The 21,196-nt window shown below is 47.9% G+C and overlaps 1 protein-coding gene across 2 annotated transcripts in view; it reads left to right on the top strand.

Annotated features, from left to right (window-relative positions):
- KCNIP3 (potassium voltage-gated channel interacting protein 3) overlaps positions 1 to 17,291 on the top strand; it is an 81,727-nt gene extending 64,436 nt beyond the window's left edge. For both annotated transcript variants that reach the window (XM_041754009.1, XM_041754010.1), the window contains 7 exons: positions 6,820 to 6,944; positions 7,399 to 7,468; positions 7,727 to 7,797; positions 12,871 to 12,978; positions 13,679 to 13,783; positions 14,456 to 14,518; positions 15,157 to 17,291. In XM_041754009.1, the coding sequence (XP_041609943.1) occupies positions 6,820 to 6,944; positions 7,399 to 7,468; positions 7,727 to 7,797; positions 12,871 to 12,978; positions 13,679 to 13,783; positions 14,456 to 14,518; positions 15,157 to 15,204 (590 nt within the window). In that variant the 3' untranslated portion in view covers positions 15,205 to 17,291. The remainder of the gene's footprint in view (positions 1 to 6,819; positions 6,945 to 7,398; positions 7,469 to 7,726; positions 7,798 to 12,870; positions 12,979 to 13,678; positions 13,784 to 14,455; positions 14,519 to 15,156) is intronic.
- Positions 17,292 to 21,196: the final 3,905 nt, after the last annotated feature.

Genomic DNA, 21,196 nt, shown 5'->3' on the forward strand with positions numbered 1-21,196 from the left:
ATTGGTCAGCCTTCTAATTTCATTTTATTATTTCCTGCCAATCTGGCTGTTGCATTTTCAATGTAATTTGCATTTTCCTTTTTATTAATGAGGTTGAGCCATCTTTCATACATTTATTCATCTTTCCCAGTTTCCTTTTTTGATGATTACTCTAGATATTCTTCTTTTGACTATTTTAAACACTGTACACTGTCTTCTCCCATTCTGCTGAGTGTCTAGAACTGTTCATGCTGCCCTTTTTTGAATAGAAATCTTTAATTGTGATGTAATCAAATTCATCAATTTTTTTCCTTGATGGTTTGAACGTTTGAAGCTTGAAGAAATCTTTCCCCATCCTTAGGTAAGCAAGAGATTCTTTTACATTTTAACTCTATAACTTACCTTTCACATTTGGGTCTCTAGTTTATCTAGAGCCCACTTTTGCATGTGGCGTAAGAAAGGGATCCAGGGGGTATCTGGGTGACTCAGTGGTTGAGCATTTGCCTTTGGCTCAGGTCATGAACCCCAGGTCCTGGGATCAAGTCTGCATCGGGCTCCCTGCATGGAGTCTACTGTTCCCCTCTGCCTATGCCTCTGCCTCTCTCTCGTTGTCTCTTATGAATAAATAAATAAAATCTTTTAAAAACGGAGGGTATCCAGTTTTCTATGCTGAGCCAGTTTTCCTAACACCACCTACTAGACAATTTGAGACTTCCACAAATCTTCTGTGATGTTCCTGCTATACCTCAGTCTCTTTGAGCTCTCTGGTCTGTTTTTTGGTGTGTTTGTCTGTTCTTATACCAGCCACACAACTTTTTATTATAGTGACTATGTGTATGTATTAGCATTTCATAGGGGAAAAATCCTTCTTTTCCTTTCTAGATTTTTATGGATTTTTGTTCCTCCATATACATTTCAGAGTAATTTTATCAAGGTCCTCAAAAAGCCCAACTGGATTTTTAATTGAGATTGTGTGGAATTTACAGATTCCTGTGGGGGAGAAGTGGCATCTTTATATTATGTGGTCCTATCTAAGATGGAATGTCTCATTTATTCAGATTACCTTTCTATATAGAAACCCTTTGAGTTTTGGTTAATACTTAGATAGTTTTGAGTTTTTATTGCTATCATGAATTGGTATATTTTTAATTATATTTTATAGATGGTTATTACTAGAGTAGAAAATTGCTATTGATTTTTGTAAATTAATCTTATGTCTGGCAACCTTACTAACTCTCATGTATATTAATTCTTTTGGTCCCTGTAGGGACCAAACATCTACAAGTAATGTTAGTTTTATCCTTTACTTCCCAATTATTATATTATTTCTTTCTTTCTTGAAATTTCCTTAGAGCATTGGCAGGATATCAATTAGTGGTGATTGTAGCCAACCTTGGCCAGTCCCAAATCTTAAAGGGAATGTGTCTAAGCCTCTGACATTCAATCTAATATTTTCTGTAAATAAATATGTAACTTGCAAATATAAGCTACATCAAGTTAAGAAAGTTCCCTTTAATCCTAGTTTGCTTAAAGTTTTTGTTTGTTTAATTACAAAGAGATGTGAATGTTTATCAAATACCTTTTCTGTATTAAGGTTTTCTTTTTTTTTTTAATTTTTATTTATTTATGATAGTCACACAGAGAGAGAGAGAGAGAGAGGCAGAGACACAGGCAGAGGGAGAAGCAGGCTCCATGCACCGGGAGCCTGACGTGGGATTCGATCCCGGGTCTCCAGGATCGTGCCCTGGGCCAAACGCAGGCGCCAAACCGCTGCGCCACCCAGGGATCCCTGTATTAAGGTTTTCATGTGATTTTTCCCTCCACAGAAAACCTTGATCATGGTGTACTGGTTTTTAGTACAATTGGATTCAATTAGCTAATATTTTGTTTGAGGTTATATCAAAAGTGAAATGGGTATGTAATTTCCTCTGTTTGCTATTCCAGCTTTATTGAGATATCATTGACATTTAACATTGTATAGGGGCACCTGGCTCCATTTGTTGAGCATCCAAATCTTGATTTCAACTCAGGTCATGATCTCAGGTTGTGGGATCAATCCCCAAGTGGGGCTCTGCATTCAGATGCAATTTGCTTGGGATTCTCTCCCTTTGCCCCCCCCCCAGTAAATAAATAAATAAATAAATAAATAAATAAATAAATAAATAAATAAATAACAAGAATTATATAAATTTATGAAATTGTTACTATAATAAGGTTAATTAATGCATCCATAATCTCACATAATTACCCTTTTGTGTGCAGGGGGGTAGTGAGAACATTTAAGATCTATTATTTTAGCAACTTTTAAGTACACAACACAGTATTATTAACTATAGTCAACATGCTTTACATAGACCCCCATAACTTACTCATTTGGTAACTGCAAGTTTGTGCCCTGTGACCAATACCTCCTCATTTCCCCCATCCCTCTGCCCTGGCAAACACCAATCTACTCTCTGTGTCTATAAATTTGGTTTTTTTTTAGATTCCACATGTACATGAGATCATATAGTATTTGTCTTTCTATGCCCTGACTTATTTCACTTAGCATTATGCCCTCAAGGTCCATCCAGTGTCACTGTAATTTTCATTCTTATATGGCCTTTCTATGATTTAGGAGTCAGGACTAGTATATTGATCACTGGCCTAGCAATATGGGGATCACTGGTGATTCTTTAAAAAGCATTTTGTGTGGACTGGTGGGGTCAGTGCCCCATAGGACTAAGTTCAAGGGAGAATAAGAGATGAAGTAGAGACAGTGAGTTAAAGAAGAGAAGAAAGAAATAGCTGGAAGGGACAGTAGGGTCGAGGAAGAAATAGAAGCAAATTTGGGAATTTTTGTTTTATTTTTTGACCCTTAGGGATAGAGGATTAAGTTATTTCATATTCTTTAGTTCGTGGGACATTATCAGTTTTGACTCATTTAAAACCCCTTTCTTATTTTATTTTTTCCCTTTATCCCCCATTTCCTTCTACTTATTTTAGTTTCTATTTCATTTGTTTCTAATCTACATACAGTAGAGTTCCCCTTTTTTGGTGTCCAGTTCTATGAATTTTGACAAATGCATAGTAATGTAACCACTGCTACAGTCAAGGTATAGAACAATTCCATCACACAAAAGAATCTCTCCTGCTGCCTTTTTTGTCATCTACATGTCCCTTGTGCCACAGCCCCTGCACCCACTGATAGATTGTCTTTCCCTATGATTTCCATGATTTTATCTTTTCCAGAATGTCATACATTGCATGGTCTGGATTTGTTCACTTAGCTAGTGCGTTTGAGGTCCATCCATGTTGCTGAACCAATAAAGGTATTCTACTGTATGAATGCGCAACACACTGTTTATCCATTCACTGGTTGAAGGCCATTCCGGTTATTTCCAGCTTTGGGTGATTGCAAATGAAGTTGCTCTACATATTTGCATAAATAGTATTGTGTAACTATAATAGGTTTCGTTTCATTTCGGTACCCAGGAGTAGGAATTCTGGGTTGCATGGCCAAGTGTATGTTTCTAAGAAACTGCCAAACAATGATTTCTAGACAGGCAGTACCATTTTCATTCCCACCAGCAAAGTGTAATGGTTTCAGTTACTCCACATCCTTACCAGCCCTTGGTATTGTCAATATTTGTCAGTTAAGTGATTCTAAGAGGTATGTAGTAGTATTTCCTTGAGGTTTTAATTTGTATTTCCACAATTGCAGGTGGTGTTAAGCACCTTTTTATATGCTTGTTTGCCACCTGTAAGTCCTGTAGGTCAAGTGTCTGGATAAAGTTCTTCATATAATCTGGATATATGATTTGCAAATATTTTCTCCTAGTCTGTAGTTTACCTTTTTATCTCTTTTATTTCTTGAAGAGTGAAAGTTTTGTTATTAAAAAGTACGGTTTATCACAAAATAAAACCAAATCAAAAGTGCAACTTATCAGTTTTTCTTTTGTGGATCATGCTATTGGTATTGTGTCTAAGAACTCTTTTCTTAAACCTAGGCCATAAAGATTTCCTCCTATTTTTTTCCTGAAAGTTTTATAGTTTTATGTCTTATGTTTAAATCAAATCTGTGCTCTGTTTTGAGTTAATTTTTGTATGAGACGTACGGCCCATGTACCATGGATATATATATACCATACATGGGGTCCTGGCCTATGGCTTGCTTATTGGGTTTCTTAATAACTTTATTGGTTTTTCCTCTATGTTTGTCTGTTTCTTTTTCACTGATTTTCACTCCTATTTTTATTATCTCCTTTTTTCTAATAACTTTGAGCTTAATTTGCTCCTTTCCTGGATTCTGAAAAGTGTAGATCTAGAAATTTATATCATTGACTTTATATCTTTTTCCATGGTAATGAAGTAATTTAAAGCTCTGAATTTCCCTCTGAAGGCCAGTTTACCTGAATCCAGAAAATTTTGGTATGTTGAATTTATATGATCATTCAGTGCAAAATATTTCAAGACTCTCCTTGTGATTTTCCTTCTCCGACTTATGGGCATATTAGAAGTGTGTTAATTTCCAAGAATTTGGGATTTTTTACCTATCTCGTTTTTTGGGGGTTTTTTTGGACTTTGATTTAATACCATTGTGGTCAGAGTTTTGCTTTATATTCCAGCATCTGATATATGTGGGAAGCACAGGATGTGCTCCTGAGAAGAATGTGTATCCTAGTTGTTAGGCATAGGGTACTATAAATATTAATTTGATCAAATTCGTTGATAGTGTTTTTCAAATCTTGTGTATCTTTACTTGTACCATTTACTGGAAAAAGGTGTTAAGATCTTCAACCTTAACTGTGGTTTATCTGTTTCTCCTTTTAGTTTTGAATTTTTTTGCTTCACATATTTTAAAGTTATTGGATATATGTATATATTTCATATTGCTCTGTCTTCTTGATGAATTAATCCTTGTATCATTATAAAATGTTGCTCTTTGTCTTTAGTAGTACCCTTTGTCTTGAAGTCTACTTTTTCTATTACTAATAGAGCCACAGCAGTTTTCTTATCCCATTCCACTCTTTCACTTTCCATCTGTTGCTGTGATTTAAGGGTATCCTTTTTATAAGTAGCCTATAGTTGGGTCTTGCTTTTTCATCCACTCTGAAATGTCTGCCTCTTAGTTGAAGTAAGCAACTGATTTTTAACATCCATTTATGCTGCTGTGTCCCTTCAATCTACTGCATGGTCCGTGGTGTGCACCCCCCCCATGTTGTGCCCACCCATCCTGCCTGTGATGGACTCCTGGGAGGTCTCCAGCATCCCTGTCAAAAATACCATTGCCATGAACATCCTTGCACAGCCCCCTGGCTGGCTCAGATTCTATTTGGGATGTTTACCCAGAGTAGACTGGCTGGCTTGCAAGGTTTGCCTATACTTAATTTGACTAAGGATTGCCAGATTTAACAATATGTCCAAATGGTGATGGGAATGATCCAGAAGGGAGAGCAAAAAGATGATGAGGAAGGAGGAAAGAGTGGGGAGGCTTGGTGCAGCCACATGCTCGAAAGAGTGGGGCTGGGACCCACTGTGCAGGTGGAGGGTTTACCTCAGCTGGGAACCTGGGCAGTTCATTCCCAGAGGAGGGAAAGCAGTTGTTTGGGCCACTACAGGTAGATGAGTAGATGTCGGGGTGGGAGCTTGGAGAAGTTTTCTTCTGTGGCTTCTGTTTTCTCAGTGATGTAGGAAGCAACCTGACAAAGGATGGGGGTGGAGGCACTGGGAATTAAGAGAGAAGGAAGGTATGAAAAAGTTGTCTTGGAGATCAGGAGCATGGATGGCCCAAGGCAATAGAGCCTGATTGCTGGGCACTTTGCAGGGCATGGTGGCCCTTAGCGAGAGGTAGCGGTACTCATGGGAGGGGCCTGGGTTCAGGGCAGCCCCAGGCAGGGCTCAGTGGACTCCGGTTAGCAGTGTTCCTTGTCTGGTACTGCGCTGGGCTCTGTGGGCACAGGATGGGCAGTGCAGGGAGGCTCACAGTGCTCACCCTGCAGGGGGAGCCAGTGAGCAGCTATGAGATAATCATGGGCTTCCAGGGGCCACCAGGGGAGGCCAGGGGTGGTGACAGTGCCCTGGGGATGGTGCTCTCCATTTCAGTGGGAAGTTCTGTAATTATATGAACATGCCTTTTAGCAAGGCGCTCAGTGCTGTTCTGTCTATAGCTTGATTTTGTGTTGTAGAAGTAATTCATACTGTACCAAAAGAAATAAGAAAAATGTAAAAAAAAAAATCATAAATAAAAAAGTAAAGAACACCTGAAATTTGCCTCCCCCACCAAAGGTAATCATGGTCCTTCCCCTATGGGCCTGTGAGGTCTGACCTCCTACTTAAATGTGAATGACACTGTCACACCAAATGCAGCCAAACAGCAGCATGTTAGGCTGGATGGGCCAAAAGTGGTGACCTCCTCATTCCTGAGAGAAATCAGAGAGGGCAGCATGGAGGAGGTAGTCCAGGAATTGGGTCTCAAAGGCTGAGGTCCCTTGAGTTTGTCTTGCTGTCTTTCTTCCTCCCATCTCCCTTTGTTTAGTGTCTCTCTAGAATAAGGCCAGCTCCCACCCCCATCCCACATGTGGCTGAGAGGGTGGACACAGTCTAGATGAGGCAAGTGGGAGGTGGGGGCTACTCCCTGTGAGGAGCAGAGTAGCCATGAGGCACAACTCCTGAGTGTGTGTCATTCTACCACAGCCGCGCCATTTGTGCAGTGCACAGCCTGTGAGGCCAAACGTGGTAGTCATGTAAGGAGAGTCCCTCCACCCCTACTTTTTAGCCCATGGCCTGGTGCCCACACCGGAACAAGAGGAGGAGCAGGGGCACTTGTTCCACCCACCCTGGGTCTCTGCCCCCTTCCAGATAGCAGCGACAGCGAGCTGGAGCTGTCCACGGTGCGCCACCAGCCAGAGGGACTGGACCAGCTGCAGGCACAGACCAAGTTCACCAAGAAGGAGCTACAGTCCCTCTACAGGGGCTTCAAAAACGTGAGTGTTACCCATCCTTCCGGAAGAGGCCCTGATCCACTTAGCCCTCCTGTCCCAGGCTCCAGGAAGGAGGAACGCTGGCCCAGAGAGACCTTCTAGAAACTTCTCCATGGCACAGCAAATATCCTAGGGGCCTTTATAGATCTTATGTTTTGTGGGAGAGCTATCTGGGGGTGGGTCATGTCCCAGAATCAGTATTCTGAAGGCACCATCCTCCTTTCTGTGTGTTCCCAGTCCTGGTACAGGGGAGGAGTGTGGAGGAACCAACTGCCACTGTCCCACCCACTTATCCCTCCTGCATTACCATGCCCCAACACCAGTTTTTCCCCAGTTCCCAGGCTCATAGAGCTCAGGTGGCAGTATCCCCAGAGGGAGGAGAGAAGCCAGGCTCTGTGGAGTTTGGGCATGGGGCTGGGGATGGCCAAGGTCGCTGAAGGGTGGCTCCCTGCCGCAGGAGTGTCCCACGGGCCTGGTGGATGAAGACACCTTCAAGCTCATTTACTCCCAGTTCTTCCCTCAGGGAGGTGAGTCTGAGGCCAGGCCCCCTGGCTCTCCCCCAAACCCCCCATGGCCCCACTGTGGCAGCTCTACAAACAGTAGGTGTCACTTTTACTGGGAGGGGATCCTTGCCTTTGGCCTTTTTGCCTGCCGGAGGCCTGGTGTTGCCTCTGCCCTGTCGGAAGGGCAGGGAAGTCCAGCTCAGGATGCAGCTGGACCCCACAGTGGGGCTGCCTGGAGTGGGAGACCCAGAACACCCCAGTGCTCACCCTTGCTCTCCCCAGATGCCACCACTTACGCACACTTCCTCTTCAACGCCTTCGATGCCGATGGGAATGGGGCCATCCACTTTGAGGTAGGTCCCCCTTGACCCCTCCTGTATCCCCTGCCCCTTGTAGCCCTTGAGGGGAAGGTGGGGGGTCTCTCTGCCCTGGTGCCTCTCTTGGGCCTTTCAGAGGCCCAGACAAGATCCTGGGCATAAATGGTCCAGGGTGTCATCCCGAGAAGGAGCAGACTATGCTCAGCTGGCCCTGGGCCTAACTGTGGACTTAGGGAAATGTGACGTTGCCGCCTGGCCACCCTATTCTCACTCATCCTCCTCTTCCATTCCAGCCCCACCAAGCCAAGGGAGCATCTAAGGCACTCTGAGGTGGTAGGAACCCAATGCGAATTGGCATTTGGAAAGGGGGCGAGGCTTCCTCTGGGGTCTGTGCTCCTGGCAGGGTTTCAGACACTCAGCCCCAGAATTTAGCCCTGGCCACAAAACAGGTGGAGCAGCCAGCCTGAGCGGAGCGGCAAGTGTAGCGTGCTGTGGCGTGCCCGCCTCAGACAGCTGCCCCCCAGGAGGGCCCTGCCGGGACTGTGTGGGGCAGGCGAGCAGGCTGGCCGAGCTGTGGGCTCCACCTCGGCTTGGCCACACGGGACCCATTGAGAGAGGCCCCGTCTGTGGAGCCCAAGCCCCTAAAAATAGCTGCAGGCGAAAAGCTGAAACCTCTTTGGACGGGAGAACCTTGCTGAGAGCCCGGCCTGATCGATAACCACCCTGCTCCGCTTCCAGGGCCAAGGGCAGCTGACAGGAAGGCAGAGGAACAGGCAGGCGGGCTCAGAAAGCCCCTGGACGAGCCGGGGTGTAATAATAACCTGTCGGTAATGCCTCTCAGTTTATTTTTATGCCTCGGCCAGCCTGCACACTGACACGGGGGCTGAGCGGGCGGGGCAGCCCGAGGCCACAGCCTTGCCCTGGGACCGCAGGGGCCCCCTCCCTCCCCAGGCTGCAGTCTCGGGGCTGCCGCCTGTGTAAGTGTACGCTGTCATCATCTTTTCTGTCTTCGCTAATACCTGCACACGGTAAAAACCCAAGCACCGCAATGGTAGACGGGGAGAACTGATTGTCCTCCACTGTGACCAGGCTCTTGTGTATCCTTTGGGGGGCAGCTGAGATTTCCAGGAATGAAGTGTGAAGAGGAATCTGTGAGGAACCCAAGCAGGGCTTTGCGAGATAGTTTTCCTTGTTCAGAAATCAGCTGATCGAACAGCTCACCAGAGTCCCATTGTACGCCCCCATGGGTATCAGGAGGGACTCTGGCACCTTCCTGTGGTCTTTGCTCTCGCTCCCCTGAGGGAGGGGTCTTGTGGTCCCTTTGAGGTGGTGGGTGGTGGGTCTCTGTGGGGTGTGCATCAGTGGCTTAGTTGCCGGCACTGATGCTGAAGCCCATCTGCTGGGCGCCTTCTCAGAAAGTCAGGCATCTCTGGCATCATCCCGGGCCTTCTTCATGCTTCTTTGCCATGAAATCAGGTCCTCTGGTTTCATATGGGTATGCTTGTTTATCTTGAAGACCTTCTTGATTTCAGTGTTCTTCTCTAGGAAAGCTTTTTCAGAGAGGAGGGCACATATGTCCCCAAGAACCTTCCAATCAGCAGGGCCTAATGCTGGGTGCACCAAGGTTTGGGATTCCTGTGGCAGGAAGGACTGCAAGAGGTGGGGGTGACTCTGGGCCTACCAGAGACTGAATCTTCCCATGTGCCCCTAAAACAAAGTCAGGTCAGCTTATTGATATTTATAATGATCCCAATTCTTGTTATAGATTCTTGAGAGAAAAGACACATGTTAGCTAAAGTGTATTGATGTGGTAAAAAAATTTCAGTTCCCTACCCTTACCAAAAAGAGTACCAGAAAACAAAACGGCACACAGGCCAACCTCATCTTTGCCAAGTGGGAACAGCGGTCCCATGTCCCACCTCGGGCCCGCCTGCTGTTCTGTTCCTCTTGGGTCCTCTGGGATTTGCTCACAGGAGGGAGCCTGGTGTTGGCCTCCGCAGCCCAGGCACAGCCTTGTGCTTACAGGTGGTGGTGGGCCAGAACCCACCATGCCATCCAGGGCCTTTCTCATTTAACCCACTCATTGTGCCAGCACACTGCTGCTCCTTTGGAGAGTTGGGGCCAGTCATGTCTGGAGGAAGGTGTGGCCGCCTCTCCCTGAGCTCCCTCTGCGGTAACCCACTCCCTGTGTCATTCGTTGGCTAAACCTCATGTGACTGCAGTAACCAGAGAGGATGCAAGCCCATAATCACACCCTGTGTTCCCCCTGCTCCCAGCTGAGCTCCTGCTCTGTGTGCTCTACTGGAGCACATCTCCATTCTCCATTTTCATGTTCTTATGTGCACCTGGGGGTGTCTTAGCCTGGGAATGGAGGCCTGTATCACTGTGCCACAGCAGAGCCCCTCATCCTCCCCCTCCCCAGGCTCTGCCTCTGGGACAGCCGCGGACCAGGGGCTGTGGATGTGATGGACTTCATCTGCCTTGGAGTTAAGATCAAGGAGTTACAACTAGTGACAGTCTCATATGAAATTGCCCTTGTAGGGCTGGACATTTAGAACTACCAGGTACTCTGGCTTGCGCTGGCAGGACATGGGGTCATCTGTGTGTTATGGAGGATGAGCCAGTGGCCTCGCAGGGGACATTCCCACTCATCTCTGTCCTAGTTCCATCCCCACTGTTCTACCTACACGCTCAGGGACACAGAATGGAGACGTTCCTTGGCTGTGGCTGACTAGGAGGGCTCTCAGGCGGCAGGCCTGGGATTATGAAGATAAGACGGAGTGAGGGGCAGTGCTGCTGGCACCCTCCTGTGGCCGACATGAGAAGCGAGGCCCTGTGCAGTCCCCTATTCCCTGCTGCCTTGAGTGGGGCTCCATACCTTTGCCTCAATCCCGAGGACGTGATTTCAGGGACGTCGTACCTCTTCACTAAATCATGCACAAGCTTTAGGGATGATCCCCCAAACCTGGGCATGTAGGAACTATCATCTGTTTCTCCTGTTTCTCCATTTTCGTGTTCTTTACTTACACACACATGGCTGACTTTATGAGCCCAGCAGATTTACAGGATGGGCTTTGGAAACCCAGCAGTGAACCACCAACCCACACAGCTGTTGTAGCCAGTTGCCATTGTTTGTGTCCATGACTCCTAGGCACATACGTGTTGCCCTTTCCTGGCTGCCCGGTCTCAGACTTCCGGCTCGCTGTTTGGGGGTGGGGGTAAGGAGTTGGACCTCCCATGTGCATACATGCCTTTCCTATCATCCCCTGGCTTTCTGGAACTGTAGGATTCAGGCAAAACAAGGATGGTGGTTTACTCTCATGGCGTGAATTGGATGCCCAGCTGAGTGAGTCTTCTGATAAACTGAGTCTGTTGTCCTTTCTCTCACACCTATTGTCATTTTGCCTCCAGTGAACAATGGTCCTGATATTTGACTTGCCTGGGGGTGTGATCTCATCATTAATTCATCCCCAGGCCTTTCTCCAGTCATTGGAACAGGCATCTCCTGGGAGACGGGGGATGCTCCCCAGGCTGTTTCCCCAGGCTTGGGTCTCCTGGTTCCAGAATTCCTCATCTTCTCCTGTTTTATCCTCTTTCTTCAGGGGTGCAGCTTCTAGCAGCTTTCTGCAGCTTCCTATGAAAGAGTATATGGGAGGTCACTTAGCTGTCTGGAAGCATCTTCACTGTATTCTTGCTCTTGCTTGATACATTGTGTTGGACCAAAAGCTGTTGCTGCCAAAGGCAAAGCATCCTGCATCCTGACCCTGTGTACAGGGCCTGATTTTGTTTTTTCCGTTTGGTTGGATTTTTCTCTCTGAAAGCTTGTAGGATCCTGTTTTTGCACCCAGTTTGCTGAAATGCCATCTGACCGGTACCTGCAGGCAGCACTGCGGGCTGTTTCCACTGTGCATGGCCTCGGCAGGAGCTGGACACTCCCCCAGCCTTCCATTCTGGGGAGTCCTTCTGTACTTCTCTGGTCTGCTTTCCTCCATTTCCTCTGTGTCTCCCTGGAACTCCTGCTGTACAAGCAGTGGTTCCTCCATGGTGGATCTCTTGTGATCCTCTTTTCTGTTTTCCAGCTTTTTTGCCTTTTTCACACAACTTTACAGAAGATTCCACTTGCTCTTCCAAACCTTCTTCTGAGGCTGTCATTTTGCTTTCTTATTTTTAATTTCCAAGAGCTCTTTCTTGTTCTCAATCATTCCCATTTTGTAGCATGCTATTTGTATTTTAGGGGTGACAGATTTCTAATCTCTGCTTCTAGTAATTTTTGTTGAGGTTTTTTTCCTCCTGGAATAAATTTTGTTCCTCCAGATTGCTTCCCTATTTCCCTTTGTCTCTCTCAGGTACAGGCCTCAGAGTCAGAAAATCTGATGTTTGAGTGGCAGCCCAGCCCTTTGGGGCACAGCCGGGGCTCCCTGCAGTCTATCATCCTCCACTCCCTGATCGAGACAGCCCTTCTCTGCTTCCTTCTCTCAGAATAACCTGGGAGGACCCCATGGGGCAGGGAAGGCTCAACCTGCAGGCTTTCCGGGAAGTAGAAGAAAGGGCTTGCTTTCTACCAACTGTTAGAGCAGTTGGACTTTTCACACGGATGCTGCTGGAACATTCATGTCTTGTAACATTATAATAAATTATCTGCCATGCCTCAGAAGTGACTGCAGCACACGGGTATGTCACAACCCCAGAGCTGAGCACTGTTAGTTTAGCTTTTAAACTCTAAGTTTTCAAGCACCTTGACATGCAGATACTTGGTAAACTAAAAGTAGAGCACTCCTCTTTATTAGAAGAGCACCCCCAGGTCTTCTCTATCAGTAGCTGTGCATTAAATGGGTCTAAGACACGATGAATTTGAATATCTTTATTTGAGATCAGTACCAACCACCATGCCATCCCCAACACACACACACACACACACACACACACACACACGCTCACACACCCGTACATACACGCACATGCATATACTCACACGGTGTTGACCTAACAGACACCGTCTGCCTGCACTATAACACAGGCTCCTCGTGTAGAGGCATGAAGCCACATAGAAAACTGGAAATAAAATCTGGGCTCTGGGCTGACACTCCTCACCCTCCCCTCCCTCCTTAGGACTTTGTGGTCGGCCTCTCCATCCTCCTGCGAGGAACAGTCCATGAGAAGCTGAAGTGGGCCTTTAACCTCTATGACATTAACAAGGACGGCTATATCACCAAAGAGGTACAGGATGGGGGGGCTCCCTGCCCCTCTCCCTCACTGCTGCTTCACACTCCCAGCCTCTCTCCTCTACTCTCCTGCTGTCCCAGCTGTCCTGTCTCCCTTTCCTGTTCAGAGACATGACTCTCAGCCCAGCGCTGGAGGGGAGAGCAGCCAGGGGGGGCTCTCTTCCTCTCCAGGCTCTTGGTCATGGACACCTGGGTGCAGGGAGCATGGAGCTTGTGTGGCCCTCACTATACATCTTGAACTAGTTCAACAAATGTTCTTAGATCATTCTTTCTCACAGGGAAGTCCTGAGGGAGACACAAGTGGAGAAGCTGGGGACAGAGGGCAGGAGGAGCTGGCCTTGGCTTCCACCAGTCAAGGGGGCAGTGTGGTCCCTTAAGGCAGGTGGGAGTCCTCACCATAGGCCTACAATCAGGTTTTGGTTAGCCCAATCATTTTTTGGTATATGAAATAGTCGCTATAGTTTCAAATTTTAGAGATGGCACATTAAAATCTCTCTCCAACTTCTGGAGTCAGAGGCTTGCACTGCCTACGCTAGATGGGAGTGAGCTCATCTCTCTCCAGCTGGGGCACCCTCCTGCTCACTCACTGCTGCCCTGGAGGTGCCGTCCACCCTCTGATGGGGCCCCTCCCCTTGGGCCCTGGTACCTCCTTACGTCCTTGCAGCCAGGCTCATGCCAGCCCCTCTGGCCTCCAGGAGATGCTGGCCATTATGAAGTCCATCTATGACATGATGGGCCGCCACACCTACCCTATCCTGCGGGAGGACGCGCCTCTGGAGCACGTGGAGAGGTTCTTCCAGGTGAGAGCTCTAGCCCCAGGCTTGAGGGGAAGGGCAGATAGAGGAGGGAGGGGTTCCTCCTCTTAGGACAACCCTGCAAGCCACTCCCCTCTGTGAGCCCCCGTCCTGCCATGAGGAGGTTAAACTTGCATCCCCTACCTGGTCAGGATCCCAGTGAGCAAATGAAAACATCATCCCCACTCCCCGATCCACTGAACCTCATCTCAGGGCAGGCCAGGGCTTGTGGATTCAATGGGGCTGACACACCAGGCCAGTGTTCTGGTGCCTTCCAAGAGCCCTCCCAGCTCCTCCAGAAAAACAATGCAAGAGGACTGGGGTTGGGAGTAACCTTGCTCTGTGTCCAGGGCGAGAAAGGGACTAAAGTTTCCACCTCCCATGTACTGGTGGTCCCTCCTGTGCCTTGGTAGCCCCATCTGCCCTGGCTGCCTGTCAGGGAGATGAGGGGGTCAGAGGAGCATGGGGATGCATTCTGGGAAGTGTAAGCCCAAGGAAGCTGCTGGGAAATGGCTGGGTGTGGGGAGCAGGCTGGGGAGATGCCAGAGAGGTCAGCTGTGCCACAATGGTAGCTGAGGAGGGCACTTTATATGGCCTGGATCCAGAGTACAAGCCAGAGGGGACAAGTTGGGATGGAGCAGACCCAGAGACTCACTGAGGGCTTGGCTTGAGTTGCAGAAAATGGACCGGAATCAAGATGGGGTGGTGACCATTGATGAATTCCTGGAGACCTGTCAGAAGGTAGGTGGCATTAGGGGTTGAGGATACCCAGGGTCCCCTGCCAGTCCCCAAACCCCTCCTAACCTCCAAACTCCATGTTTGCACTTTCCTCTGAGCCCGTCCCATTGCCACCAGCTCCTGCCAGCCCTCAGTCCAAGGGCATGCCATTCCTCAGACTGCCCCATAATGCCTCACATCAGAGGGGACAGGCATGGGCCAATGGGAGGATGATGGGCCCTGTGGCCCTCAGTACAGGGTCACACTGTGATCAAGGGGCCTGGAGGATCCCCCAGCATTGCCATGGATCTTCCTCTTCAGAGCACCCTTGGGGCCTGTGACCTGTGCTTCCACTGGCCTTAGCCACCAGCATCACTCCCAGATTGGCCTCTTAGGTATCTCTGGCCTCCATCTGAGTGCAGCCAGGGAAATGTGTCCATCAGCAAGTCAGCAGCCCCCAGATGGGCTTGCAGTCAGACTCTGGGGCTGAAGACAGGCTGGGCCTGACCAGCTGCCCCTTCACTCAGTGAGACAGAGTGATCACTGTAGGGTTCCGAGTACCCAGCAAGAATCTGCTCAAGGTAGGAGCAATTTGGGCACTGCCCTGCCCTGTCCACCCAGGGTCTGACCAGGCCTCTCATCCCTCTTCTCTCTCCACACAGGATGAGAACATCATGAGCTCCATGCAGCTGTTTGAGAACGTCATCTAGGACATGTCGGTGGGGAGGGGTCCTTGGGTGGCCACTGCCACCTCTGCCCCCAAAGAAATCTCAGTCCTGCCAGGAGCAGCCTCCATGAGAAACTTTTTTTCTAATATATTTGCAAAACGTGAACAGTTTCCTCTAGACACACACACACACACACACACACACACACACAGAGCCCATTCCTTTGGGCTGGTAGAGGGGGTGCAGAGGTCAGGGAGGGACTGAGTCTGGCTGGGAGTTGGATCCAGGTGATGGGAGCCAGACTACCCCAGCCAGCCCCTGTCCAGGCCGGGGGGGTGGGGCTGCCTCTGGAGGGGGCACTGAAACAGCAGTGTTTGCAGGCTGCTGGCCATGGGGTGCTGCCAGGAAGGAGCTCAAGATCCCCTACAGCAGAGGGTCCGGTCTCCAAAGTAAAGGCCCCTCTGGTGTGTGTCCCCTTGCCCCTCCCTCCTACTACCTTTCCTTCTCACCACACATGGGCCAAGTTCTGGGAGCTACTCTGACCTTCTTGTCCTTTAACCACTCCCTGCCCACTGACTGCACTCCCAGGACTTCACCACAGGACAAGGGGGGGCAGGCAGCGGGATCAAGAGAATTGGGACTAGGAGAGAGAGGTAGTAATGGAGACAGCCTGCTGTTTCCTGGAAATGCTTCCTTGGATTCCCAGGAATTGCCTGCCACTCCACTGGCAAGCCCCAGTGGTAAGGGGCCACTGGACACTTCTCTCCATCCTGGGAAGGGGGCCTTTCAGGCTCAGGGATTGGGTTTCTTGGTGGAGAATCAGGGGTACTGTCTGCCAAGTCCACTGAAATGGAAGAAGCCTTCCCTGCCCTAGGCCTAGCTCAGTGGGAATGAAGTGGGTGGGGCCACCGTACCCCTCTGGCACTAGAGTATTCCACCCCAAGGTCATTATAGGTTCTAAGAAGAGGTCACAAGGCTCAGGGACTGGCAGCCAGGGAGCCCAGGTGGCAGAGCAGGCCTCCTTTCTGAGCAGCTCACCTTCCGCGGCCCCCCACTACCACTTCCTGGTTAGGGTCCTCTAGCAGTGTGGTCACCCCTCTCTACACAGCTCATCCAACCCCATACACAAAGCACAAGCACCCAGAGCAGCTCAGGTGGCAGCCCACAATGCAAGCCAAGGACACTTGTTCCAAGATCAGGCCCTCCTAGTGGGCTGAGGCCTGGGTTGCGATGGCCCCGATGCAGGTAGCTCTGGGCAGGAAGCATAGGGTCAGTTCTGTACCTCAGAGCAGTGCGGGCTCGAAGCCCGTCCCCAGCCCAGCCCAGCCCAGCTCACCAACGTTCAAAAGCACAAACCGTAGGGACTCTCCCTGTCTGGGTTCTGCTCTGGGGATGGAGGCTGATGTCAGCCTGAAGGCAGAGCCAAGAGTGAGAACTGAGGGGCCTGAGGCAGAGTGGTAGGTCAACAGAAACCTCCAGGAAAGAGAGAGAGAGAGGCTGCTCTCATTGGCTCAGGCCTCCCCAAGAAGGAACCCAGTACCCCCCTGGTAGCGTGGGCCTTTCTGAGGAACATTCCCGTACAATACATTCCACCGGCTGCCACCCCCTCTCTGCTCAGGCCTGGCCCAAGGGTGAGCAGGGCCCTCAAAGGAAAGGTGGAATGGCGGAGGCCATGGCAATTGGCCTGGTTTGTCCACAGGGACCCCCTGGCATCCACACCACACAGGTGGCCCTCTCCCTCAGAGTTGTACTGACACCCCATCTCCAGTTTGACTGGGGTGGAGGAGTCTTTCTTCCCTCCTCCAGGAGGGCATCAGCTTTCCCTGGCTCAGGGATCTTCTCCCCCTCCACCCACCTCCAGCCCCTCCCAGCTGGTGTAGCTGCGCTTCTAAGGGGCCGAGGCCATAGGAGAGTGTCACCACCATGCCCCTGCCCCCTCTTGGCCTTGGGCCAGACTGGCTGCACGTCCAAGCAGGAGGGGTCTGTCTCCCACACTGGGATGCGGACTGGCCGCATGTCTGCATGGCAGAAGCGTCTCCCTTGGGTGCAGCCTGGGAAGGTGGTTCCTGTTCTCAGCGCCCACCAATATTCAGTCCTGTATATTTTAATAAAATAAACTTGACAAAGAAGAGGGACTCTTGTTGGCTTTATCCCAACTCTGGATTTCAGTCCAGCCCCTCCTATCCCTGCTGCTATTAGCCATGGCTCCTGCCCAGTGCAGTGCTCGTAAATGTTTAACATTCCCTGAATTGTAGCATTGCCAATTTCCATGCTCATTTTATTTCAAGCTCCCACTGTGATGTCACTGAAGGTGGAGCCAGGAAGAGATGCCCACAGTTGGGAAGCCTTTACCAGAAGCTCCAGCCCTGCAACCTCTGCAAAGCCAGTGGAGCAGGCTGACTTTTTGAGGTGCCATTTGTATTTCATTCCCAGACCTTTTTTTTTCCAGTTCCAAGAAGTCCTTTCTGCTGTGTCCCCTTGGCTGGAGGGTGCAGGTTACAGGGCAGAAGCAGAATCTGCCTGAAGACATCTTTTTTTTTTCCTGGCTTTATTTTCAAAAGTGTAAACTCGTGAGAGTTTATGCTAGGGGAGGAGTAAGAAATGAGAACCTGGCAGGGAGGAGAGGAAGGGGTTTTCCCAACTCAAGGATGGGGAGGAGGGAAGTTCCGGGGTGATCTGCAGTGCTTTAAGGACCAGACCCCATGCCATGTGACATCACCTCCACAGTGAACACAGACCCAAGCCTCCATGAGTCACCAGGTTTGGCTGATGGGCATCTCAGCAGTAGTTGGGAGGACAGATGACAGGAATCCACTTCCACCACCACACACACCAAAGTCTCCACTCCACTTGTACCCCAGGGGCTTGGCACAATCCAGGTAAGGAAGCCCTGAACTTACTGTCCAGAATGGGATATCCTGCATTTGCCATGGGCTAACCACCATGCTGAGCATGTTCACTCTGGTCACAGCCTAAAGGGCACAGATGGGAAAGCTGAGTTAAAAGATATTAGGACTGCTCAGTCATTGAAGAATGGAACCAAGCAGGTAGCTCTAGGCTGGGTTTAAGCACTGAATTGCATACTTCATGATGGTCTACAGAGCTGAGAGTGGGGAAAGCCCATCTATCCATCATCCATCCGTGATCCATTCTCCATCATCATCTATTTGTATATCTGTTTTTCCACTCATTTACTCAGCACCTTCCTGACCTGGACACAGTACATAGGTGGTGACCAGGCTATGCCTTCTGTGTAGCTGGGTGGCAGTGAGGAATCCAAAGGAGCCCTGGGATCAGGGATAGAAGATAGTCCTGACCTGAGCCATAACATTTATGTGGCCTTGGACAAGTCTCATCCTCTCTCTCTCTCTCTCTTTCTCTCTCTCTCTCTGGATATTGGTGTAGACGAGAGGAGGGAACACTTTCCAACTCATTTTAAGGAGTGGTATTACCTGGATTTTTTTTTTTAATATCAGTCATGGATAGGATAAGAAAGAAAAATCACAGGACATTCTCAACTACAAGAGAAAGATGTAAAAAATCAGAATATCAGTAAACTCATTTCAACAATGTATGTTATATGTACATGGTATATGTAATATAACAGATTTGGGTTTATCCCAGAAATGCAAGGTTTAAATAAAAAATATAGGCACTTTAGTTTCCAATAACATAGAGTGTCTAGGTAACTAGATTATTCCTTCTACTAAAAACAACCAAAAATCTAGAATAAAATAATTTCTTAGATGCATCATTGAACTGGGCAAAAGGTAAAGCATTCTTGAACCAGGAACTAAGTGGATGTGGAAATTTAGAAATGTAAGTAGAGCCCTGAAAGGAATTTTTTTTAAGCAGGTGAGCTTGGCTGTGTTTGGTTTCACATCTTTCCAAAGCCTAAGGTATAAGAGATAAAGCCCAGGAACAATCTGGGTGAGGAGTCTATCAAGAAAACCTTTCTATAGTGAACTGGGGGCCCCAGTTACACCCTTGAAGATAAAGAGTGTGAAATAGAGGCAAATCCAGCCATTCCTACCCTCTCTCCCAGGAGGCTGCAAGAAAAGTTGACTACCTCAAGCCCCCAATAAAACAGTGGGAAAACCTACCCCTAAAATTAGGTGCCTAGGTAGCTCAGTCAGTTGAACATCCAACTCTTGATTTCAGCTCTTGGGGTCATGGGACCGAGCCATGCGCTGGACTCTGCAGTCAGTTGGGAGTCGGCTTGAGATTCTCCCTCTCCCTCTGCATCCGGCCCCTGTGCTCACATTCTCTAAAATAAACAAATAAATAAATCTTTAAAAATATATATATTAGGAAATATGAGCTAAACTTTATGTGAGTTTGCAGCCCAAATTCACACAGAAAAGATGATTGAGAATGTAATTTGTAGTGATACCTGTAAAGTCAAAGGAAAATGAGCAGATTTTAATCAACAATGACTTAGTATTCAAAGAAATAAGCATCATAAGTGAGGTTTACCAGAAACAACAGGCTGCATCAACAACCTAGAGGTCTCCAGATAATGGAATTATCAGACACAAGCAGAAATGACTATATTTAATATGTTAATAGAAATAAAAGCCAAACTTGAAAATGCATGTAGAAAACACTATATTGAATGCCTAATCATATCTTAAAAAAAGAATCAAAAAATATTTTTATGACTGAGTATATATTATGACTAAATTTAAAATTCAAGGAATGGGTTTAGCAGTAAATCAGACCCAGCTGACAAAAGAATCAGTGACTTGAAAATCTAAATCTAGAGAAATTATTCAAATTGCAGCTCAAACAGAAATAGAATATATAGAGGTAAATAGAGAATATAGAGCAAGAAAGTAAACCTTCAATCTCAATGGATTCCCTTAAAGAAATGGGAATGGCCAATAAGTTCCAGACTTGACTAACACTTTTAGCCATTATTCTCCCAGCAGAAGGGGACAAGTGTTAAGGAATTGACTCACATGATTGTGGGGGCTGGCAAGTCTGAAATCTGCAGGGCAAGGTGGCAGGCTGGACACCCAGGCAAGAGTTGAAGTTACAGTCTTGTAACTTCAAAACTCACAGGGCAGGCCAGAAGGGTAGAACTTGGAGCAAAATTTCTGTGGTAGTCTTGAGGTAGATTACTTCTTCTAGGAAACCTGTTTTTTCTCTTATAAAGACTTTTGACTGACTGAATAGGGCCACCCACATTCTGGTGGGTATCCTTCTTAAAGTCTACTGATTTTTTTTTTAAAGATTTTTTATTTATTTATGAGAGAGAAAGAGAGCACAAGTAGGGGGAGCAGCAGGCAGAGGGAGAGGGAGAAGCAGGCTCTCCAGCAAGCAGCGAGCCCAATGTGGGGCTCAATCCCAGGATCCCGGGATCATGACGTGAGCCAAAGGCAGGCACTCAACTGACTGAGCCACCCAGGCACCCCAAAGTCTACTGATTGTAAATAGTAAGTTCATCACAGTATACCTTCATAGTGACATTTAGACTAGTATTAGGCACCATCGTTTAGACAAGTTGACACAGAAGATTCATCATTACAGACACCCATACACTAAGAAAATCAAACAAGTTCCAAGCAGGCTAAATAAAAGGAGAGACTGTCACCTAAGACATAGTATACTGAAACTGCAGAACACCAAAGACAAAGATCACCAAGCCAGCCAGATAGGAAAGAGCAACAGACTGACAAATGACATCTCATTGGTGACAATGAGGCTAAAAGACGGTGGAATACCTTCTGTTTGTTCAAAATATCTGCCAACCTGGAATTTTAGACTGGGCAACATAAAAATGTTTTCAGACAAATAGACACTAAAGAAAATCTGAGAGATTTACTTTATCTCCCCCAGCTACAAGGTCTGAGATGCAAGGAGCATGAAGAGCCCAGAGAGCAGTAAATATGTCCATTCATCCCTGCTCCAAGCACTGGCTCTGTAGAACTTGGCTGCTCGCTGCCTCTACTTCCCTGGCGTGTGCAGTGTGTCTTTCTGCTACCAAACCTCTTTCCCTCTGGAGAGCACAATCTTGCTGCCCCCAGAGGAA

This window comes from Vulpes lagopus, chromosome 5, assembly GCF_018345385.1.
Source record: "Vulpes lagopus strain Blue_001 chromosome 5, ASM1834538v1, whole genome shotgun sequence".
NCBI lineage: Eukaryota > Metazoa > Chordata > Mammalia > Carnivora > Canidae > Vulpes > Vulpes lagopus.